Here is a 19,490-nt window from a genome sequence, read left to right on the forward strand (position 1 = left end):
AGCTTTTTCGATTGATACTTCTTCGACTGCCCTAGCGCTTGATTTGGCTCTGTTGCTTAGTAAGCGTTCGGAGCTGCATACTTCTCAGCTGCCTATGAGAGAGGTCCCTCCGACATTTGTCCCGAAAGTTGAGATTGTGTCCGATGCTGGACGAGGAATAGTCGGCGGGGAAATTCCTGCAAATTATGTATCACAGTTTGTTCACGTCCCGTTTTCAAGACAGGAAGTGAACACCATAAAGCAATCTATTCCCGATATAAGAAAGAATCCGACCGGGTTCTATAAAGAAATAGAGTCGGTCTTACAGTCGTCGGTATTTACCTTAAGTGATATTGATTTATTATTTCCCGTACTCCTGCCAGTCGATTTGTGGAAACAGATAAGGACTATAGATGACATACCTGGGTTGGGAGATAGATGGGATAACATGGTTAGGCTAGATAGAGAAAGACCAGCTGGCGAACGACCGCCTCATGTGATATTAACCTTGCCTGATAGAATTATTGTAAAATTGAAAACTATAGTTCCTGAAAAGAGAATCGTTTGGGACAAGTTTATGGCCTGTGTCCAAGGAAAGTCTGAGGGTGCAACCGATTTCTTCAATCGGTTCGAGCAGGTATTCTCAGATTTCAGTGGACAAGACTTAGGCACAGAGTCAGGGAAAAGGCTCTTTGTCGACAAATTTGTACGTGGATTGCTGCCTGACATCCAGTTACAGATTATGTCTTCTGAAAGCGCTTGGCAGGTGAAGTCGCAATCAGAAGTACTGCATATGGCTCAGTACTATGAAAATCGTGTAAATACTGAAAAGGAAAAACTTGAGAAAAGAAAGGGTGACCTGAAAACAAAAGTTTTATTACAACAGATTGTTAGAAGCCCTAGAGGGGGTAATCAATTTGGAGGTCAGTACATTCCACAATGAAGTGCGCCCATGTCCCCGGTAACCATTAGCCAGTGTGCCTATTGCCGGCAGGAAGGCCACTGGTGCGCACAATGTCCGACCTTGCAGCAAAGGTCATTTGGGAACATGGGTAGACAATCCAGAGGTCGCCCTGGCAGAGGTCAGTTTGCACCAGAATCACAGCAACCTCCTTCACAAGATAAGCAAGTTTCGAATGTGGATAATAGAAACATTTTTGATCACCCTTCTGCCGCTACCTCTCTGAAGAGCTTCCTTTTGATAATATTCTGTTTTGTTAGGATTGCCCGAAGCAGAATTTGGAACCTATGCCTATTCCCATTCATCAGAAAGGCCCCTACGTTGAGATGGCGGTGGGAAATAGGAAGCATCTATTTTTAGTAGATACGGGAGCACAGAAATGTTCCATTGATCATTCACGGGTTCCAAATATTCCCCTGTCAGGCCAGTCCAACATTTCCGTAGGGTTTTCAGGCACACCTGTAGTTTGTCCGGTCTCTTTGCTGGTACCGATAACACTGGGTCCCTTCACGGAACAGTGTCCATTTCTACTTACCACAAACTGTGGGGAGAACTTGCTGGGGCTAAATTTGTTGAAGGCATTGCATGCAGTAATACATTGTTCTCCGGACGAAGTTCGGTTAACAATTTCACCTCAGCAATCACTCGCCTCTCAGTTTTTGACTCGACCTTTACCGCCAGAATTCAGTAATCTTCCAGAATGCTTATGGGCAATTGATGATAATGATGTGGGCATTCTTCAAATTTAACCTGTTAAAATTATTTTGAAACATGGAGTAAAATTGCCTCACATCCCGCAATATAAGATCTCAGTTGAAGTCGAACAGGCTTTGAAATGTATAGTTTCTGATTTTGTACATCGTGGAGTAATTGAGGAAATTATGGGTAGCCTACGTAACAGCCCCATTTTGCCAGTATACAAAAAAGGTGATAATGCGATTCCCTTTCGTTTTATAATTGATCTATGTGCTATTAACAAAATTGTGGCTCCTCAATTTCCTATTGTACCCGATGTTACAACGATATTAACCATGATTCTGGCTTCTGCCACTCATTTTAGCGTTGTTGATCTTAAAAACGCGTTTTTTAGTATTCCCATACACAAGGATAGCAGGTATTTGTTCACATTTACCCTAGGTGGACGCTCGTTCACATTCACTCGTGCACCACAAGGGTACACTGAGAGTCCAAGTATTTATAGTAGGGCATTGAAAGAGCAGCTCGATACTCTTGAGTTGCCTACTACTTGCACATTACTACAGTATGTAGATGACCTCTCCTTGGCTGCTGATTCTGAGAGCGCCTGTAAAGAAGGCACTGTGTTGTTTCTTTGTCATCTAGCGAAACATGGCCACAAAGCTTCACTTAAAAAATTCCAATATTGTTGTCAGGAGGTCGCCTATTTAGGCTACCTCCTGTCAAAGGAGGGAAGATGGTTGACACCTGAACGAATAAAGACTATTTCTGGCAAGTCTGTCCCAAATACGCAGAAGGAAGTTAACGATAAAACCAATGCTGACTTTGACAAAGAAGGGCATTTCTTTGCCATTGCCATGGACTTTGGAACACCAGACAGCATTTGATTTGCTCAAATCCGCGCTGTGTTCAGCGCCGGTTTTAGGAACTCAGAATTATGACAAGGCCTTTGTATTGTTTGTGCATGAACGTGATGGATGTGCTTTGGCTGTATTAACGCAGGAGCATGGAGGGAAGAATAGGCCGTGCGGTTACTATTCCTCCGCCCTTGATCCTGTAGCATGCGCTTTGCAAAGATGTTTGCGCGCTGTTGCTGCTGCTGCTGTGTCTGTAAAACAGAGTGAGGGAATGGTCCTGGGTCATGCGTTAACCCTAATGGTACCTCACTCTGTAGATATTTTATTGAATAGAACTCAAACGCAACACCTCACTTCTGCACGATTGACAAGATATGAACTAATCTTGTTTGCCCTCACATTCAAATTCAGAGGTGTTGTGTATTAAATCCGGCTGAACTTTTACCTGTCTCGCAAGATACTGTTGATAGTGACGAAACGTCACACGATTGCCTTTATGTGACAGAACAAGAGACTAAAGGCAGAATCGATCTGAAAGACACGCCTTTGAATAGCCCACAAGGAGAGATATTTTGTTATGGCTCTTGTTTTAAACTTCCAGACGGTACATCCACGGCTGCTTATGCCGTCACTACTTTACACACGATTGTGGAAACCAAAAGAATTATGCATAATTCCGTGCAGGCAACAGAAATTATAGCGTTAACTCGAGCTTGTGAACTTTCTGAAGGGCTTACAGTAAATATATATACCGATAGTCAGTAGGCTTTTGGAGTGGTCCACAATTTCAGTAGACTTTGGAAAGAACGAGGTTTCTTGACCTCGCACGGAACGAAAATCCAGCATGGCATTTGAATAGTGCGATAACTTTCAGCACTCGCACTCCCTGTTCAGTTAGCTATTATAAAATGTTCAGCACATCAAAAGGTTACAGATGATGTAGGAAAAGGGAATCCTTTCACCAATCAGATAGTTAAACAAACTGCCACTGATTTCAGTTCAGGAATGTATGCTGTAAGAGAAACTGTAAATGTTTGCACTTTGGGTGAAAGTATCGATGCTGTAAAAGACATTCAAGCAGATGCTACCATAGAGGAAACTAAGAGATGGATCGAAGGTGCAGGGAGACTGGATGATGATGGGTGTTGGGTGGACAATATTGAAGGAAAATGGTTACTCCCTGACGCCTACATTACAATGATGGTTATTATGGCCCATGGTCCGACACATGTTTGTGTGCATAAATTGACTAAAATGCTACACAGTGTATGGGCCAATGATAAGATTTTCAAAACTGCGTAGCGTTTTGTCGAAGGCTGCATGGTCTGCTTGCAGCACAATGTAGGAAAAGGTACCTCGACTCCTAGAGGAAGTTTCACTCCACCTTCGTTTCCATTTGAGGTTATTCACTTTGATTTTATTGATATAGAACGTTGTAACAATCTTAAATATGTGTTGGTTGTAATTTCTGCCTTTAGTAAGTGGGTTGAGGCCTTCCCGGTTAGAGATGCAATGGCCATAACCACGGCAAAAACTCTGTTGAAAGAATTTTTCCTAGATTCGGGCTGCCGAGAGTCATCTGGTCGGATAATGGCCCACACTTTATCGCTACTGTAATCCTACAAATTTGCAAAGGATTACAGATTGACAAACGGTTCCATTCGGCCAGACATGCACAAAGTGCCGGATTGTGGAAAGGCATAACGGCATTTTAAAGGATAAGCTCGCTAAGACGTGTGCTGGCACCAAACTAAAATGGCCGGACGCCTTACCGATCGTGTTGCTGTCGATGAGAACAACCCCTCAAACTAAGACTGGGCTCTCTCCCTTTGAGGTGGTAAAGGGGAGACCTGCTAATATTTGGGGTTTGCCAAAAAGCCGTTCACTACGGGACATAGAAAATGTGTTTCTTTCAGATTACTGTAACCAGCTGACTAAAAATCTGTATTCAATTTATCACCAGGTGCGAGAGGCATTACCTGTACGCTACAAGGGTCGCGGTCACAGTCTACGACTGGGGGACTGGATCCTCACGAAGGTTTTTGAGAGGTCGTCTTGCCTTTCACCTCGGTGGAGGGTCCCTACCAAGTCCTGCTAGTCACTCAGACTGCGGTGCGAGTAGAGGGTCGTAAGAACTGGATCCATGTGACGCACACCAAACGGATCCCCAGCCCGTGCCATACGATATAGAAGATACAGAATCCCTTCCCACTGCTGTAACTAGTGTGCCTGAAACAGCAACAACCAACAAGGGAGAATCGGAGACCGCTTCAGAATCCGCAAGGCCAGACAAAACGGCCATCTTGTCTCCGCACTCCCCAACAGTGGGACTTCCGGATCAATCCTTTCCTGATCCCATTTCCGTTCATTCACCACTTCCAGGAGGAAGTGACGACACCAGAAACTGCGAAATATAATTTGCGTCCAAGAAAGTAAACATACAGCATGGTTTGACTGTACGGTTGAGAAAATCATTTGAGGGCTTGTCTTTTGGCCCGACTGTATGGGAAGATTCTGTTGGCTAAGGGTTGTGGGAAAGACATTAAGAAGACGCGCGACTGGAGTCGCCAGCAAACGAACAATTGGTGTTTTTTCGGTTGAGGACTACAATGCCTGCACCCGCTACCGCTAGTAGCAAACGTTTAGATAAATATGTGACTAGCAGAGACAATGATCAAGTATGTAAGGGGACCCCCAAAGTGTATTGTTGCCTTTTTGTGATAATTACTGTATTTTTAGTAACTGTTGGTTTTGGGTTATGGTATCTGGAGGAAGCATATCTGCTAGAGGACTTTTTACCTATTGAAAATGTATCTGTTATCCCCACTCCTTCCATGCAATTGCATACTTTGTCGCCTAGAAATTATTTGCATAGACTGAACTATCAGAATAATACCTTTTTGCTAATTATGAATGCCACTCATGCAATTTTAAATAAGACCAATTGTTGGATCTGTTGGATCTGTTCACATCTACCGCAACATAGGGATAAGGGGCTAGGTTGGTATATTCATCCTTTGCCTTTGACAACTGCCTGTTACGCTTCTCTTAGAGCACTATTTTTTGGCCGATGGAATGACAGCATCTCAGGGAACTTTGATGGTACAAATTTAAATAGCTTTGAAAAGCATGTTTTGATGCCCCTGGGATGCTCGCTTTTTGCAAATAGAAGTAAGCCAAACATTGCTTCTGTTAGGCCCTCTGATAGATTGTCTCGTCCTTTTCAGTCTTTAATCTCTTTCAAAATGGCTCCTATAGGCAATAAGGATGACACGCCTCCATCTTATTCTGTTAACCATAGCCACGATTCAGTATTCTTCTGCATACAGAGGAATGGAACACGGTCAACGGGTAATTTTAGAAATTGCGCCAACTTTGCGAATTTGACTAGTGACAACAGACCTCTGTACGTAGGCGAACCTGTCTATTTTGTTTGCGGTAATGTGGCATCTGCCCAGGGATTGGCACGGAACCTGTTATTTAGGGATTCTACTACCTGGGGTATGTATTGCTAGTACTGCAGATGTTTCAAAAACTCATCCACGACTAGGTGTGAAAGGAGATACTCCAGCGCAAACTCTAGGAGATATTATGAAATCCTTTGTGCCATGTTTTGGGCAAATTACGAATTCAGAAGATATCAGGGGACTAGCGAGAGTATTGGAGAGAACCATCAATCGGACCACTGACATACTCTATAATATGACATTAGAACAGAAAGCGATAAGGTTAGTGGCTCTTCAGAACCGGATGGCATTAGATGTCATTCTGGCTGAGCGTGGAGGAGTATGTAAATTAGTGAGGTCTGCTTGCTGCGTTTACGTACCAGACTCCTCTCCGACGATCTTTAGGGCTATCCAAAATCTACATGTACGTAGTTCAGAAGTACATGTTCCTGAGGGAAACTGGGAACTTAGTGCATGGTTTTGGGACCTCCTACGGTCATGGGGATGGAAGTTGTTTTCGGCCCTGCTGATTATCTTGGGATGTTTTCTGTTTCTTTGCTGTTGTATACAGTGTCTCCCTGGTATATACTCAGTATTAGGGGGATGTTGCGCACAAGCAACAAGTGTACTAGGGCATAAAATATACACCCCAGAGAATGTTTCCAAAGAGTATGTGTTAAAAGAAACTCTGGTGTCAGATCTAATGGCAATAGATATGTCAGACAATGATTCGGGATGTATAGATGTTGAAATATGGAGTTATTCGCAAAGTGATTGAAGATAGTTTAGCACTTGGCATAGGCCAAAAGGAGGGTTTGTTAGAACTGATATAATATTGTTTTGTTCTCATTGTATATGTTGGCCTATGCCCAGTCGCCTTGCAAGGAAATCCGTATTACAAGGTCGTGACCCCAAGTGAATCGAGCCTCCATTTAAGGTTAGAACCGCCATTTTAGTTTATTGTACAAAGTTACCCTGCAGTCTAAAATGGCCGTCTCGTGTGCTCTTGTTCTTGCCTTAAACTCTTCAACCTCTGTAGGCGGGTTAATATCCAACCTGCCTTCAGGCTACATGTTAGGGTCATGTAGACCTTTTCCTTTGTTGACCTCGGGATCAGGGTATTACTTGAATTAGCAATGTTATCCTACAAGTATACAAGAACAATAATGCTAATATGACATGGAAACATTTGTTTGACCTGTATTAAAGCAATATGTAAAGAGTGTAACGTTAAATTAGAGAATAATATTGTCTGTTAGTAAATGTATTTAAAAGTAAACCGCATGCATGAGATATGTAAATTAGGAAATAAACCTGGCGCGACCCTTGCCCGGTGTATAATTAACTTGTAAGAGACTGGACATCATTATAACAAACTGTATAAATACGCTGATGTCCAATTAGGAAATTCTGCTCACTGCTCACATTGAACCCTGCTGGTGGTCTCTGTGATGTATTGAAAGCCAAATAGCTATTTGTGTGCTTTGTGCAATACTGTTCAGTTTTGTAATAAAGATTCTGGGAATCTTTTCTTGGAATCTTTACAAGCCTGTGTCGGTGTATTTTCCTTTGCTTGGTGTAACAGCCGTAATATTGTATTTTTCTGATTCCACAAAAGAATTAATTTCAAAAAGTCCAGTTTCCCTGTGTTCCCGTTGTAAGGTCCAAAACAAAATTGTCCCTGTATTCCAATTGTGAGCTAAAAAATGAATTCCCATTTGCATTTTCTTTCTCACATTGCAATTGTACTAAACATCCCGAAATTGATTTTCCCATTCTGTTCTGATAACAACCCTAAAGCCATTTGTGTTATTGTCAGGTGTAGTAAAACACATTTTTCCCATTGCATCTCTATCTTCTCTATTGCTTCTTTGATCAAATCTTCCAGAATCTGATGTTCTTATTGTGTGCTGTCAGATATTCCCCAAAGCTTGTCAATTTTTAGGTGTAGGAAAACAAATTCCCCATTTCTTTCTATTCTGTCGCATAGCAGTTGTGCTCAGTAAATAAAAAACAATGTTACTGTTGGACTCTGCAAAACAAATTTTCCCATTACCTTTCTATCTCCCATATTGTTTCTATGAGCACTTCCCACAAAAAGATTTTTCCCTTGTGTTCCCACTCCCTGCCACTGCCTTCCATCCAAAGGAGTCAAGCCTGGTGGATGTTTAGAGGGTGTGGGGGGTTGAGGGTTGCTGAGAAGAATATAACTCAGTTCATTTTCCTTGGGTGTTTTGAACTGTTCTTTGCTGGTATTGGGGGGTGATGTGAAAGGAAGCTATTGTAACTACATATTCTAGTGTTATCTCTGGGTGGATACGTTACCAAAGTCATTTTGTTTTTGTGTCGCCACAGCATTGGTGGCTGATGTAATCTGTTAGTTCTAATTTGATTTAAATACATTCATTAATAAATATACTTAATACACACCGGCCTGGCTCCTAGTCCAATGTGGCACCGGGTATTTCTTGGGGTTGTGTGCAAGACAAGTGGAGGTCTTACTAAAAAATTACCTGAATGATATAAGGAAAAGATTTTTTATTGTGCGCCACATTCATTGTAGGGGAAGGAGATCCCTGAATTGTGTGTGACCGTATAATAAACCGCGACAGCTGGTTCCCCATCTGCCATCTTCCCCCACCCTCTGTGCCCTTTTCTTTTTTTCCCCATTTCCTACACTCCTGCACAACCCCACTTACCCATTTCTTTCTGCAGCTTCCCAGCTTTTCCGGCCGCTATGGAAATGGAAGAGGGGCTCTGCATGGAGCCCCACCTTCCCTTTCCAAAAGCGGCCATTTTAGCTCAGTATTTCCAGTCATTGAAAGGGACCAGCAAGGCGTCCCATTCAATGAATGAAAATATTTTTTTAGCACCCTGGGTAACCTGGAGGGCTAATGGCCTTAAGACCCACTTCCAAGATACGAAATGGTGGGTAATGGCCAGGCACCCTTGCTAATGGCTCTCGATTTGCTTGGCCCGTTAACTTGGGCTGCCAGGACGCTACCCCCTGTTCCAGCCCTTGGAACAGGAGCTTAACACCACAGTCTGTCAAAGGAGGCCAAACCTTGAAATGCATGGCAGACCATATAAGAGTGCCAACACTGAATCTGCTCAACTAGTAGGCAATGAATTTGGGCTAATCGAATGGGGACCAATGACATATATTACTGTAGGTTTGTAGCAATATTGTGAACTTTTTTTTATGAAAAGACGATGCATTATGAGAGTAACTTGTAATCTGCCAAGGGGTTGTTAGTCCCTATTGTCAATAACCGTCATCAATTCAACAAATAGGCAATTCCATTGAAAAACACTGTCTACCACTGCCTCGTGTTAGAGTTCGGCTTCCTGGGTGAAGCAGCTACAGTGCAGGGAGTGTTGCCTTACGCTACAATCAATGTATGTACACAGCTGGCGATGATGAATGGGGCATTTTAGATATTCATGCTGAGATGCTGAGACTCGGTCCACTTGGTTAGACAAAAAGTGTGATCAAAATATTTAAAATACATTGCTTACAGTCCCTTCCTTCTGGCATCACCTGACCTATTGCCAGAAAAGCGGTGGGTGCGTAGGCAAGCCTGTTTGTCTATGTTTCTGGATTCATCATGTAAAGGGCTGGACACCCTCAGTTTACATTATGGCCCATAAGTCTCTTTCAATACAGGATGCGGATTCAAGACAGGGTTTCTTGAGCACTCCTAGAAGTGCATTCATTCAGCTCTCTCCCATGTTAGGAAGACAGGCCTATGCGGTACATTTGTATGGATGCCATGTACGTTTTCAGAGGAAGCGATTAATTCGAAGACATTGGTAGAAAGTGACTGCTTGGTAACCCCATCTAAAATGTGGTAATGCACAATGTGTCCTGCTTATGGTAAGGGCCAAGTTGAGAGTCCGCAAGCCCTAGCCCTCCATCCATTTAAGACCTGGACCAGGAGCAAAAGTGGCAATGTCTTGCCCAAGAGGTCTGGGCTTGCTGACCCAGCCGATAGTAATATCCAGTAGGGTTTTCCGGATGTCCAACACGTGTTTAAATAACAGACAATGGCATTCTTTAAGTATAGTTTCTTGGATTTCTTAATTTTGATTATCCAGAAAACCAGACTAGATTCCACTCTTTGTTGGTTTTTCGAGCCCTGCCTTTCCCCCACAATGCATCACCAATGGATCCCAAACCCAAATGGGTGAAAGAGCAGAGCAGATGAACACCACCCCCAGCCACTAGCATAGAGAGTGATACTCATTGTAATTTATTGGAGCAGCCCTCCATTTTGGTTCATGCCCTGAACAACCAGCAGCTGTTTAATGTGTTCTTTCATTTTCCATCTGTACTTTATATGAACACATGTGACATGTAAGAGACATTTTATACCGTTTGGCTTTGCATGGAAATCCATTTCAAAGTACTGATATGTTTGACTAACGGCCCCTGTAAATTGAATGCTCCAGGTTGCTATGTACCTTTTAACCAAATCTAAACAGTTGTATACTTTGCTTACATTCTTAAAATAATGTAGGAATATGCCAAAATGTGTTTGCACAAGCTTTGCTTTTTGCAATAGCATGGGAAACATGCAATAGGTCAAGACCAGTGTTGTCCATACGTGTATAAATGGTGATTCTCAGCAAATAGTGTGGGAAGGGATCTGCCCACTCCAAAAACAACACATGGCCCCTAGACCGGACGTTACCAATTATTGGTGTTCAATAGTGTGCAATGACATGCCCTCCTTTCTTGGAAAGGCTTGTTCCTTCACACCAGCTACAGGTAGAGATACCAGACACAGGTGTTCTAGCGATTCTTATGGGGTTCCTATGGAATGTCTGTGGCGTTCCTTGCAAGAAGGCTAGGTCATACATAGGAGAACAGTAGAACATTTCTATGGGCCTCATGACAAGTTTGCCAGTCCAGAAACAAGGGTGCCGGTAAGCTCACCGGCACCCTTGTTTCCGGACTGGAGAATTAGGAGTCTGCCTGCTGGAGTAGATGGGCCCGACAGGTCGGACACTGCCAGGTGCAGTGGCCACGGTAGGAAGACCAGTCATGGAAGTGCCAGCACCATTCACAACAGTGCCAGTGCTTCCATGTCCCTACTCCCATAGAGTCCTATAGGAATGGAGACTTACATGTTACTGGTGCCTGACTTCCCGTGCCGCCGGACTTGGAATCTCCCGGTGGAACTGGGAAGTCAGGCACCAGCAAAATGTTACGTGTCTGGCAGCAATCAGTCGGTAGCACCGGCAGGGTCACCGCCAGACATGTAATGAGGCCCTATGTTATTTTTCCTGGAGGTTAATCCTACAATCTTCCTACACGAGTACTTATAGAAAATCCCCACCTTTTTAATAGTAATTTTCATAGGATTCCAAAAGGATTTGCGGTGCCGTCAAATTGTTCCCGAACATATCTCTCTATAGGAAACCAACCTCACTCTCATGGAGGCCATGTGTGCTGGTCTGACAGCTCAGTGATGTGAGCACCCTATGCTGGGACCTGTGCTCAATTTGCAGTGGCAGGTTTGAATCTCTGCTAAAATGACTACCCTGAATCTTTCTACTGCCAATGTACTGGGTATCATTATTGTGTATCAGTAACACTTGTTACTCATATTGCTACAAAATGGCAGGGATTGGTGTAGCAAGTGCTATGAGAAAAGTAAGTACTTGTGAACATTAAATACCTAAGTTCCTGGAGGGAAATATCACACATATCATTAAAAGATTCCTACTTGTTATGCCATAGGGAAGCCGTATGATGCCCATGTACAGGCAACACTTGCAGGGTACATTATAATCCTACTTTTTCTAAAACTGTGTTTTTGTCTCAATATATAACCTTCCCAATATATTCTAGGACGAGTTTGATCAAATAAATAAACTACAGGGGAAAGTGCTGGATAGTGGGAGAAACAAAAAAAAAACTCTTTCTCTTATGCAATGCTAATTATGTGTCCTGTCTTCACATGAAACGCTTCCTAAACATTGTAGTTATGTGTCTCCGAATTCTTTGTATACATGTCCTCGATCTATTTAGATCAATGCCGGGTAGATGATCCCTGAAAGAAAAGATGTTCAATCAAATCAAGTATGTGAATTCACACACACCCACTGCATGATTGCCCCAGGGCAGGCTAACGTTTCTTGCGAGAACGCTGCCACTGCTCGTTTCCCCCATTTGCTCCAGGCTTTTTATGCATCTTGCACAACTGGTTCAGTGGCTAACTATGGGTGATAACATATCATGGTTACTCATTGTGTGTATCTCCAAGCTTTTTGAACTATAACTTCCATGATCCTTCTCCACTGGCCAGGGATCATTGGAGTTGAAGTTGTAAATACCTAGAGGCTCACATAATGACAATATTAACCATGGCTTGCATTATGCATTATTGGAAGCCCTTTCATACTATGTTTAAGTATGTATCTATTGATTTCCACCCTTAACAGTACTTTACAAATGTTTTTCATGGTATCCAGTGATAAATGAGAATACAATTACAGAGAATGTTATAACAGAGAAACAAAAACAGGGGAAAAAAAATCAAACATTTTTAAAAAATAAATATGGATCGTGAGGTACAGTGGTAAAACGGGTGGGGACAGGAGTGGGTTAAGCACATAGAAAAACAGGGGATTTTGGGGGGACCAAACAAAAAAGTATTCAATATGTGTTCACTGTTATTGTTTTCGCTGAAAAAACATTCTCTGTTTTGTACTCTCTGTATTCACACAGAACCGTTTTTCCTACCCATCCCAACAACAGAAACCATACGTGTGTTACAATGTAATGTGTCATAGGTCTAATGTCCCTAAAGCAGGAGCAGCCCACCTGTCTCCATCCAGATGTTTGGACCTACAACTCCTGTATGCCCCAGCCAGCATCCTCAGTGATGAGGGCTCATGGGAGGTGGAGGCCGAAACACCTACAGGATGACAGTTTGGCTACTCCTGACTTAGAGTTAATGCATACATATGTACTTGACGTGCAGAACTAGAAACTGCGTTAAGTGTCAAAAAGGTCACAGTGAGAGGCTGAGTAGTGCTTCAGCGCCACCAGCTCCAGGTGTCATGTGTACATTGCGTGGGGATAGCCAGGGCCACCGTCATACTTCTGAGCCTACCTAATTTTTGCATGCATGCACGGAGCCTTTCTTCAAGATTTGACACTCTGCTCTGAAGCTCCTCGTAGTCATAGGCGCCAATCTCCTCCTGAAGCTCGTTTAGAACAGACGTCAGATTCTGGACCTCCTCTTTAAACTGCAATACCATTTTTGCATCGGCTTTGTACTCTTCCAACACTGGTATCAAAGGCCTAAGTTCCTCCATTTTCGCTTTTATTGCCTGCAAGGTTAAAATAAGCTTGGTTCAGTGCCATGCGTGCAAAAATCTACAAAACCCTACCTTGCCCTGGCCACTCCCTACGTGGGTGCAAAATGTGCAGGTCAACCCAGCCTACCTCAAGCGCCCCCTCCCGACAAAAAAAAAATCTTTGTCCAAATGATTCATCAGAAAGCACATATTAAACAGTCTACAATACACCAAAATATTTGGGAAAAGGCCTTTATTTGTCATTTGTAGAGTGCAACATCTTAAGGTTACATGCTTCAGATCACAGACACAAAGATTTCTTTTCTTTACCAAAAAATAAAGCATTGACAAAAAAGTTTTTTTTTTTTAAAAGTTTCATGGAATGCTTCTACGGTTGCATGCAAAGGAAGGTCCCAGGTGTGTTCAAGGTTCCTTAGTGATATGGTGGCAAATTATTTGGGAAATTTAAAAACAAAAAAAGTAACAAAAATATATTATGCATGGTGCAAAAAAAAAATGCTCTGTGGCCCTCTGTCATGGTTACATGGGAGTGAACTGCCTCTTCAGTCATTGCAGCATTGCAAAAACTTTCTTTTATGTTAGCCCTGTAAGCAAAAAGATGAGATAGTGTTGAGGATCTAGCTTGCTCACCCTGTGCTTACACAGATATCAATGTATAAAAACACACAGTACTCATTTGATATGCAGACAGACCCCCTGGTATTCCTGCTGGTGACAGCAGAAAGGAAAATGCTGTTACGGGTACTTTCAACACACCGCAGCAGCATTTTAGAATGGGACTCTTCAACACCCCGAATGCATGCCAGACTTCCTTGCCAGTGCTTAACAGTCTACGGCCAAGTTGGCGCCAGTGGGGGTATCTTAATGCACCAACCAACTCTCTCAGTAGCCCACATTACAAAAACCTATGCGGGTGTGAAGTGTGGTTTTGCATTGAATTTGCACGGAGACAAAATTTGCTTTAGTTATAAAACCAAAATCATTGTTGCCAAACGTATTTTCACCAGGGCAGTTTTCTTTCCCCTGATGCACACGAAGGGGCAAATTACACTTCACGGGTGCAAAGATCTGTAATATGGACCAGTATAGCACGCACCAACATGAATCCGTCTGTTTTGCAGGCTGTCATGAGTTAAATAACTGTATCCATTGTCAAAGAGGATATGCAATGTGTTGGACACTTCAGCAAAAATAATACCTACATCGGCCTCCGCTGGGGTTTCTTGCAGTGCTAAGTCCCCAATTTGATGTGTTCATGTGCTATGGGCATACTGAGGGTGTCAGTATTTCAATCAAAAACAGTTCATTTTTAGTGGAGAGGAACCATTTTGGGGAGGAGCAGCAAATTTGGTCGTATGTTAACAGCATGGAGAGAAAAGTAGTTGTTGGATTGTGTAGGAGTTCCCGGCTGCAGACATGCTATGCAAACTGATTGCAGTGTTATTTAGATGATTGTTGGACCTCTAACTTTGGGGGATGCTGGCGGTTCAAGGTTCGCAGATCAGCAATTGTTCTAATTAAAAAAAATATATATTGTACCTATCCACGAAAACGCTTCAAGGTGAAGACTCTCCCTTGCCTACACTAACTCGCAGCTACGATTTCTGCAGTCAGGAAATAAGTCCCACATTATTTCCGGTGGATGACACAGTCTGGGTTTTTAACTGTTGGTTCCTATAAAGGAAATCCCAGCTCCAGTCTGTTACACTTACAGGCAGAGCAACAGAGGAGGAGGATTAAATAGTGGCATCAGAATAGGGATTTCTGAGGGATTGAGGCTCTCTTTCCTCCAGGAAGTGATTTTGGTTTTGTAAACCCTGATCCATAAGCCTGGATCAATGTTTGAGTTGAGGTCCCCTTTTAAAGAACTTGGTCTCCAAACTCTACATATAAAACATGAACTGAAGTGAACAGGTGGCACGCTCTGCAACACAGGTCTGTGATTGTTTTCACTGGCAGTATTTTAGTAATGCTGCAGAGGCTGTGCCCACAGTCAGAGGAGGCAGAAGCTCTGCACATCCACTGATGAAGTTCCATTGGGTGTGGAAAGTGGGCCTTTGTGGCTTGAGGGGGCTGTTTCCTGGCCAGAGATATGTGGGCAGGTAGGGTTCCAAGTACCAGCATGGAAACCAACCAGAAAATCAGCTCCAGTAGCAAACCTTAGCCTGGTGCAACATGAGGTTCCTAGTCTCAACCATCAACTGCCAGAGGCATTGCGGTGTCTGTCAGAACAATGTCATTTAAAGGTGATGGGAGAGGTCAGCACGGGTGTGTTCAATTGGTAATTTGGCCTACCAGGTCAACAATTCTGTTTTGCATAAGCTTCTAGGACTCGACCATTATTAACGCGGACTTCAGGTAGAAGAAACCTCTTTCTAGCTACGGCACTGCTGCTGCAATGGCTATATGGCTTTATGATATAAGCGGCAGATGTGCATACAATGACATGTCTGTTCTATTAGTGACAGCACATACACGGATTGGCCATACAACCTCTTTCTAGGAGGTGAGCACAGCTCAGGCCTTAAGTATGCAACAATATCAGATTTTTGTTCGAAGCACTTTTCACTGTAACCATACCTCTATTTGGTACCTTTCCTGTGCTTGGTGATAGGGAAAGAGGGCGGATCCATGGACTATGATGTGCCGGACAGAGCTCATATTATTGCGTTCAGAGTCATCCTGGAGCAATACGTAGAACATTCTTGGATCTGAGCGTTGTTCTTTCACACTAATGAAGCCATGCATGGGCTCCGTGGGAAATGTTGCGTGACCAATCGTGGTCTCCAATGCGGATTCCACAGCCAGAATACATTCATACATTCCGATAGTGCCTTTGGAGCAATTAGTTCATTCTGGGACCCAGAGTTTTTTTGTGGTTTTATCTGAGCCGTTATTGGGCTTCGTATGTCCACTCTGGGCTAACGAGAGCAAATGGAAGTTTATTCGATTTTTGGGTATGTGCTACTGGAGTAATCTTGGGCACAGCACGTTTTCACGAAGCAGAACGGGCATGTTTATGTTCTGAGGTGCAGGGTGTGGATCAGTAATGAACTCTAGAGAATAGTCTGGTGAAGCGAAATGACAATATTGGACTCTGAAAGTCATTTTGGGGAAAACGTGAGGCTATTCATGGTCTCCAATGAGATCCATTCTTCTGTAACTGGAACCCAGGGGCCAGATTATTAAAGCTTTGCATTGGTGCAGAAAAGTGGAGCAAATTACACAGATGTTTCTGCTTAGATAATTGGGAAATGAACAAACAGATGTAGCCCCATATTTTGTTTAATCTAAGAATGGTTTCACAAGGGCAAAAAAGAAAGATACTTTTATATACCATGTCTGATGAGTAACATACAAATAAATGTAGGGAACACACATCATGTTCTCTTATGCAGCAAACATAGTACAAAAAACACAGTATGATTTGTTTGTGTCCCACTGCAAATGTTTTAGATGATACGGGTTGTGACAAAACCTGTTTGCACCATTCAATATGATCAAAGTGTTTGCTCAATTTTTAGCACTCGTGCAAATGTTTGGAAATCTGGCCCCAGGGTGGCAGTTTCAAATTATGAGAGTTTTATTTTTAGGGTAATGAGACAATTTGGGGTGTGGGGGGGGGGGTTCTCACTGGAACTATTCTAAGCAAATCAAGAGGACAATGCGGGGGCCCTCGATTTATCGAATGGAAAGATTGGAATTATCAGGCTTTGAGGGTTATTCAGAGGCAATGGTTAAAGACTTGGGCTCCGATTGCCTTTTGATACCTGAATGCAGAATCATTCTTGTGCTGCTGAACAGAGTCTGGGGGGGCACAAAGCTGCCCATTCCTTGAATTTAACAGCATTGTTGTCAAGGGAAAATGAAAGGCATCTCGAGGAGGTGGGGAGCCAATGAAATTAATTGGGAATATAAAAAAGGGAGTTCCAGAGCAACCATGTGGGCATTCTAGGGGAGAAGATGGTGGTTATTTATGCTGCAATGCTGGCGTGTATGAACTTAAGATGGTAATGCTGGGATTCCTCTTCATAAAGAAATGCATGGCATTGCATTGGATATTTCAGATGAGTAAAACATAAAAGGGAGGACCATTAACCAAGATGGCCAACTAGAGGGAATGAAAGCATCTTCTAGGTCAAAGAGTGCATTGCTAAAAGAACATGTGCGGTGAAGTGCTGAGGAAGCTGTTTGAGTGTACAATTTAAAAATCTATGTCTACAGTGAGCTACGAAGTAAAACCTTCCATTGAAATAAAGTAAAGTGTAGTTTCTGACTGTGTTATATAAAAATACACAAAAAGGGGACAAGTGACCAATCTTGAAATCTGGACCACACATTGCATATCACATCTTAAGACTTTGGAGTTCAGCATTGTCCATCCCAACTCGAACTCTCCTTGCTTGAACCTGTACAGAAATCTCTGAGGATGGACGGGCGGCATTGCAATGCCTGTGGACTGTCACCTCATAGCATGCAGGAGTTCTGACTTCCTGTGCAATGCATATGGATTCAGGAGTTAGGAGTATAAGAGGGCCCGGCCCGTGCTGCCACTTATTGCAATGGGTTAACATAAGCATTCTGCTATCTTTGTCCCACAGTGGTGACCAGGTTGTTTGCAGGAGCTCTCATGGCATGGAGTTAGATGCCACAATTTAGCCAAGAGTTTTCACACAGTGTCAAGCAGGAGGAGCACGAGTGGTGGTAGGAGGCTGCTGTTAAAACATCATCACACCCAACACTGCCAACAAAGAAACCAGAACGTACTCAAAGAGCCAATTCACAAAGATATGATGTAGAGACGCCTGGAGCACCATGGTGTTACACTAGTCCTTGAGGACCTTCCCCGTGAAGGGAATCTCCAGCTGCTTAGAGCACCATTGAGATTCACAAGAGCAAATCTGTCTTTGTACGTGATCAAAACTATAAATGATCAATCATGTGCACTTTTTCTCAGCTGCACTTATTAATACAGAACCAGAGTCACGTGGTGCGACCACGAGCTGCTCCAGGCATCTCTTAATTTGCTGCAGAGAACATGTTTGTGAATCCTACGTAAAGCGTCCTTATTGATTGAAAAACCTTTGGGGATGGAAAACGCACCCCCACCAGCTTTAGTCATCATCGGACACATCTAACAGTACAGTCTGAGCGCACATGCACAGCCCCAGGTTCGTGTGAAATTGATTTGCAAATGTAGTTGTAATTGAAAAGAAATGTATCAGTTGAAGAAAGTCATTTCAGCCACAGTTTTGACTTTTTGAAGCAAGCAAATGCACCACTTGGGATGAAAATGTAGAGTTGAAATCCTCCCCACTACATGCGCTGAATGTAACATGGAACTAAAGCATGTTTGTTTTCACTGAGTGAACAATTGTGAACAAAGCTTGTCTCTTTAAAGGACTTTAAGTCTTATGAACTGCTCACTACATTTCTGTGTTCTAAAAAGAGAAATTCTAAATGTCATTAGCCCGAATTAATAAATTCAAATAGGGCTTTTGGTTGAATCGGAAGGCAAAGTATATTTTAAATTGTGTGGCATGTCTGTTTGATCTCTAACTTGCTTTAGACAGATTATTCTGCGGACACCGACAGCAAACGATATTCAGTGGAAAGGTTTATGCAATGGGAAGCAGTCTTTGCACTCGTGGTCCTGCAATCCTAATGCACCCCCTCCCCAACATCAGCAAGCGCACCCTGATCATTACAATCATGTTTTTGTATTCTGATCTATGGCATTGAAAGAGATTTGCACATGTTAGTGCAATGCACTGGCAATGTGTTCCGTTTGGGCTTTATTGCTGGCATGGAGAGGGCTGGGGGTGGGGGGTGTTGCTTGTATCTTGATCAAACAAAGGGGGGGGGGTGTTTGCATCTACATTACGAGTGCCATGCTGATTTCTTGAATGGTTCAGTAAGGATGCTGGCTATTCCTCGTGGCCATGTAAGACTGCTGCAGCATGTCCTTAGTTACAATGCAGTCCTTAACAAGGGTTCGCAATGAGCTGAAACCTTTCCAAAGTTCAATTAATTTAAGCATTATGTGCAAAATTGCCATTGCCCGTGGTTAATATGCCATGGCATTGCTGGAAGTGCCACCTCAAGTGGGTATGAAATTAGATTAATCAGCATGTCCAATCAGTCACTGAACTCTGATTTGAAGGGGAATGCCATCCCCTGTTTTTTTCCATGTGCTTTCCTATAACGCCACTGCTCCCT

At 43.0% G+C, this 19,490-nt stretch overlaps 1 protein-coding gene across 2 annotated transcripts in view; it reads right to left on the minus strand.

Moving 5' to 3' along the window:
- Positions 1–19,490, minus strand: part of OLFM1 (olfactomedin 1) — a 341,156-nt gene that overhangs the window by 173,102 nt on the left and 148,564 nt on the right. For both annotated transcript variants that reach the window (XM_069609604.1, XM_069609603.1), the window contains exon 4: positions 13,064–13,283. In XM_069609604.1, the coding sequence (XP_069465705.1) occupies positions 13,064–13,283 (220 nt within the window). The remainder of the gene's footprint in view (positions 1–13,063; positions 13,284–19,490) is intronic.

The sequence above is a fragment of the Ambystoma mexicanum genome, chromosome 8, assembly GCF_040938575.1.
Source record: "Ambystoma mexicanum isolate Mex_15411 chromosome 8, UKY_AmexF1_1, whole genome shotgun sequence".
In the NCBI taxonomy this organism is placed as follows: domain Eukaryota; kingdom Metazoa; phylum Chordata; class Amphibia; order Caudata; family Ambystomatidae; genus Ambystoma; species Ambystoma mexicanum.